General features: G+C 38.8%; 1 protein-coding gene across 1 annotated transcript; it reads right to left on the bottom strand.

The window, feature by feature from the left end:
* On the bottom strand, positions 1 to 2,019 carry LOC136064605 (uncharacterized). The gene has a single exon (XM_065766537.1). It carries the CDS (start codon positions 2,017 to 2,019, stop codon positions 1 to 3), a length of 2,019 nt encoding a protein of 672 aa, XP_065622609.1.
* Positions 2,020 to 5,963: the final 3,944 nt, after the last annotated feature.

Raw genomic sequence — 5,963 nt, 5'->3', positions numbered from 1 at the left:
TTAAGGATTCATCCTGTAATGTGGCAGATTTGGTAGACTAGCTCCAGGAACTAAATCAATGCAATGCTGGATGTCACGCATTGGTGGTAAACCTGCAGGCAGCTCTTCTGGAAAAAGCTCTTCAAACTCCTTGATCAATGGTTGAATCGCCTCATGTATCTCAGCAACCTTCTTTGGCTCACCATCTGTTACTACTACAGCATATACCTGTTTCAACTCCTTACAATCCCTGTCAAACTCATCTTCATTGTTCACTATAAGGAGTGCTGGCTTCCCCTCCACTTTAGAAGTTTTGGGTCTACTGCCTTCCTTAATAGGACCAAGGACAATTTTTCTGCCATTCTTAAAAAACACATACACATTATCCTTACACTTATGAGTAGCATCTACATCATACTGCCAAGGTCTACTCAGTATTAAATGACATGCATCCATTTCAACAACATCACAAACTACTTTATCTACATAATATTTACCCATAGAAAAAGTAACACGACATTGTTGAGTAACAAGAGTTTCCATACCTTTCTTGATCCAACCTATCTTGTACGGAGAGGGATACTTTTCTGTTTTCAGTCCCAGCTTGGTAACCAAACTCTTCGACGCTATGTTCTCTACACTACCACTGTCTATGATCAAATCACAGACCCTTTTATTGATGGTGCATCGTGCTCGGAAGATCTCATTCCGCTGATCACCGTATTCCACCCTTAGTGTGAGTAACAACCTCTGAATCACCAAAGACTGCCCTAATGGCATGCCTTCCTCATCCTCTTGGACCTCATTGGGATCATAGGCATACAGATCTGCATCGTTATACGCCTCTTCACCCTCCTGTTCTCCTTCTACCTCACCCTCTCCTGCCACTACCAGATTCACTGCGGCTCGCTTAGGGCAAGTACTAGATCGATGTCCTAGTTCTCCGCACCTGTAGCACTTATTCCTAGTTGGCCTAGCATAGGGGTTGGCAATCGCTATTGGCTGGGCTGCGGAACCTGCTATTGCCACTGTAGATTGGTTGACACCACTATTCTCCCTAACCACAGGTTGTGACCGTGGTGTAAACATAGGCTGTTTACCTTTGTTGGCAATAGAACTAGAGGACTTCGAACTGCGGTTGGAAAACTTCGAACCTGTCCTGAGATACTGAAATTTTATTTTCTTGGATAAGGTTACAGCCTCATTCAAAGTATATAGGGTTTGTAAGGATACCTGATTTCGGATGGAAACTCGTAACCTGTGTACAAATCTGGATATCCGTTGATCTTCAGTTTCCTCCAAATCATTGTGATTCGCCAACCTGTTAAACTCCTCCATGTACTCATTAACTGTCCGAATACCCTGCCTGCAATCCTGGTACTGTCTGAACAACTCCTGCTGGTAATCGGGTGGTAAGAACCGATTTGCCATTAATCTTTTCATCCTCCTCCATGACCATATTGGAAGCTTTCGTTCATGGTTACGGTTTAATTGAACATGATCCCACCAGGCAGATGCTCCTCCCTTCAATTTGTAGGCCACCAAACACACCTGTTTGTCTTCTGCTGTACCTATATAGTTGAAAAACTTTTCCACCTCACTGACCCAATCTAGATACTTTTCAATGGAGACATTACCATTAAAGGATGGTAACTCTATTTTCATTCGATAGTCCTCCTGCTCCTGATAATCTTGACCATTCTCCCTCGCGGGACCACGATGATTTCCAAGGACTTTCTCTGCATACTCCTCATCTTCACTGTCTTCTTCGTTGTAGTCTTGCTGTCTGTTCCGGTTTGGACCACGATGGGGAGGGCCACGCACTCGGTTATCAGGTCGCTCTTTGTCATCGCGATTAGGGTTTCGGTTAAGCAAGGTGGCAAGTGCTGCTTGAATCTGGTCTAGAGTCTGCTGGGTTGAATCACAAAATTGTTGATTTTCATCACGAAAATCAAGGAACTCATCCTTAGTGAGGACTGGGTTATTGACGTTGTCACCGCCGTCATTGTTATGGTGGTTACCGTCTCGCCGGTTAACCATCAGACCAGGGGATTTTTTAGAAAATAACTACAAAATCCAAACAATATTATTAGTTAGGCAACGTTTCAAACATATTGCATTTCTAACAATTCGACTTCAGTGGAGTCGATTTTACTGTTCATATCTATTTTTTGTTGGTAAAGAAATCGAGTCCTTTGTAATCATTTTTTACACATAGAAATCGACTTCACTGGAGTCGTCTTCAATACAAAGAAAACGACTCTGGAGTCGTTTTCTTTGTATTGAAGACGACTCCAGTGAAGTCGATTTGCCCAAAAACGAAGAACCCAGCAAACACCGAAGAGAACCCAGCAAACGAAGAACGCAAATGAACCAGAAGAACCCCAGAAGAAATCAAATCCAAAACGGAGTCGTATCCGATCACCTGAAGCTTTCGCTGGGGTTTGGTCAGAATCGGCGCCTGGAGTTTGTTCTTCGTTTGTTGGGTTCGTTCTTTGTTCTTCGTGCTCCGCCGTCGGTGTTGCTGGATTCGTCGGGGTTTGGTGAAATCGGAGCCTGGGTTCGTCGGGGTTTGGTGAAATCGGCGCGGTTCGTCGGCGCCTGCGTTCGTGCTCGTCGGTGTTGCTGGCCTGGGTTCGTCGGTGCCTGCGTTCGTGCTCGTCGGTGTTGCTGGTTCGTTTGCTGGGTTTGTGCTGTTGTTATGTGGAGTCCGGTGGTGTTGTGTTTTTGGGCAAATCGACTTCACTGGAGTCGTTTTCAATACAAAGAAAACGACTCCAGTGAAGTCGGTTTCTTTGTATTGAAGACGACTCCAGCGAAGTCGATTTCTATGTGTAATAATTGATTACAAAGGACTCGATTTCTTTATCTACGCACCCAACAAAAAATAGATATGAACAGTAAAATCGACTCCTCTGAAGTCGAATTGTTAGAAATGCAATATGTTTGAAACGTTGCCTAACTAATAATATTGTTTGGGTTTTGTAGTTGTTTTCTAAAAAATCTCTCAGACCAGGGTAAAACCTGGCTCTGATACCAACTGATGTTGCAGAAGCCTGAAGAAGAGCACACACAATGCTCTCTTGATGGAACATAAACTAAACTGTTAGTTTCTAGTAGTAAACCTCGAATCCACGAGAGGTTTCCCTGAATCCACGAGTAGATAAAACTGGAATCCACTAGAAGAAAAATTGACAAAATGTCTGTGTTTATTGATAATAGTCTGTTTTGCCTTTAACGGCTACAAAACATATAAATACTGAGTAAAAACGTTTAAAACCCTAATTTGCACTAATTAAGCGATTAGGTGACAAAATTACTGAATTTTACCAAAAATGGCAAAATTGAGTTAAACGCAGAATCATAAACTACTGACCTTAAGGGTCGTCCCAAAACAGACGGGACCTTATTCTGACTTTTAAACTAAAAGTTATTAAGGAAAAACAAATAATACTATAAATAGCAAAAAACACTGTTTTCGGGGCTTTAACGAAGGAATTTGCCTAAAATTTGGCGACATTCATGAAATTTCATGAATCTGGATCAGAACGCCGTTTTCCTTCAACCTGCCAAATTTCATGCAATTCCAACACTGTTACCTCTGATGGCCCTTACTGGTACCCCCTTTTGATCTTACATTGTGACTTCTTATGCTCTTGCTGTTCCAGGAAGGCATGTGTTGTCTGTTCTACATCACAAATTTTGTGGCTTGAAGTAGTAGACAGCTACTTTTGAAGGCTAGGACCTTATGTGTTAGACCTACAGCTTGTTGCTGCCATTACACATACTAAGGAAATTCTACATATTTGTTTTGTAACTAATTGTGGTGATGACTCTTATCATTTAGAAGAAGATGCTGACATGTAGCGAAGTCAAACCCTTCATTATTTTGTAGCCAATGATCATTGTAATTGCTCATAGAGGTTTGATTCATTGTTGGAAATTTGTGGTTTAATTTAATCTTGATGGATCAAAGGGTACTTCTGATTAATTTGATCCTCTTCAAAAGAAATTTGTATGTAGATTCTTTAATGTCAGTGAGAAACCCTTGGAAATGAAAAGTCCTTAGGAAAAAAAAGAAAGAAAGATTGCAGGTCCTTTTCATTTGTGGTTTCATCACAAACAAAGCCTTTGGTGAATTTGGGACATAATCATAGTTGTCAAAACATGAATCATATTGCGAATCAATTTTTTATTTTTCTGTATTGTGTATCGTTTTATTTTTTTGTATTGTGTATCGTAAGATTCACAAACACATAATAAACTTTATAAAAAATTATAGATATACATGGGTTGGGTACGGAGAGGGGAGGCCACCCCCACACCTATGCCATACCTATTTCGGTGTAAATTCAAAACTTAGTCCCCACTCCATTTGCCATGCATGCAGGGATGGATAAAACCCACCCATTAGGGTTGGGTGAGGCTAGTACTTGCAAGAGCGAGTTTAAATTATCATCCTTATTTCTAGTATATAAACCCTACTTGAGTTCATTTAAATTCAAGGTACTTAATATCAGAGATATAGCTATTAAGACCTTAACACCGAAAGACATTTATTTTTCCTTCCCCACATTTTTTGGCCATAAAATAATTTCCTACAAAGTGTTTCAAAATGCAACACACATTGCATGTAACATCAGCTAGTTGTAATAATTAAAAATGGTGATAACTCTAGCATTTTGCAATTCATAAATTATGCATGCATGTGGCTCATTCTCTGAAAGTGATAGGAGAAATAACTGGTGCTGGGTGGTCTTGAGATAGGCTTTACCAACTACTGACACCTATTTCTTGCTGGAATTTATTGGATAGAGATCATTTTGATGGAATGAAAGTATTCCCTTTTGTGTCATCAGCTACTGCTCAAGGAAAAGTCAAATATGCTAACCAATATTGAAACTATGACGAAGTCAATGGGAATAAATTATGCCCAATACAGTTGGTTCTTTCTCCGTTGGCAAGGGCCAGAAAGAGAGAAAGCATTGTCAGTGACGTCTCAAATGCTTTATAGAATTTTTGGCTTCAATTCAGTACTGTGGACATGTTCCAGGACCCATTTGGACATTTTGCTACTAGAAGGTGTTGCTGCACTAGTCATGATTATTACAAGAAGTGAACTCACTAGATATCTGCTTGGGCCAGAAATTTTGGGTGCCAGCTGTGGTCTTCAATTATTGTTGTTATATATTGATTCATCTAGCACATTCTTTGACACGTTCATATATTGATATTTTGATATATTGAATCTTTGTTGTTATCAATGATTCTTTGACAGTACAATTTTAAGTTTTTACCGGTTTTTTTTTTTTTTTTCTTTTTTTTTTAATCTTTGTTGTTATCAATGATTCTTTGACAGTACAATTTTAAGTTTTTACCGGTTTTTTTTTTTTTTTTCCTTTTCTTTTTACATTGTGCCAAACATCAGAAAATATTTTACACAACATTTTTATATGCACTACCAAACACTGTAAAATATTTTATATCGAAACAAACAGAGCGTAAGTCTTTAACGCACTTTGTAAGAAGAGATACACTAGTACTTATAAGTATTAAAAAACATTTAGTATTAGTTAGTGGCCAAGCTGCATTTGATAATTGTTTTGTTTAGTGGCCAGGCTGCATTTGATAATTGCTATAAGAAATTCGCTATTTATAATCCAAGTGGTAACAGAGCTGTTAGCACAATAATATATTTTACTATGCAATGTTGGAATTTTACTTGTTCATAAAGAAAGGAAAAGACTTTCATACACTGTATGAATATGAATTTCTAGACTAAGGTCAGACTTCAGAGTATTATAGATGTTTAACCCATGCATGTTTCCATTATTCTCATTGACTAGCTCGGAGTTTAAAAAAATAAACAAATAAATTTTGCACGTATTTTGCAAATAAATTAAACAATTTGATAGTCTGTCAGCTTGCTAGAGAAAATCATCTAGTTATGAGTACAATTGATAAAGTTGTTAAACTATATATTC

Source organism: Quercus suber, unplaced genomic scaffold (assembly GCF_002906115.3).
Source record: "Quercus suber isolate HL8 unplaced genomic scaffold, Cork oak 2.0 scaffold_715, whole genome shotgun sequence".
NCBI lineage: Eukaryota > Viridiplantae > Streptophyta > Magnoliopsida > Fagales > Fagaceae > Quercus > Quercus suber.
The sequence above is the reverse complement of the archived record's forward strand: the minus strand, read 5'-3'. Positions and strand labels throughout refer to the sequence as shown.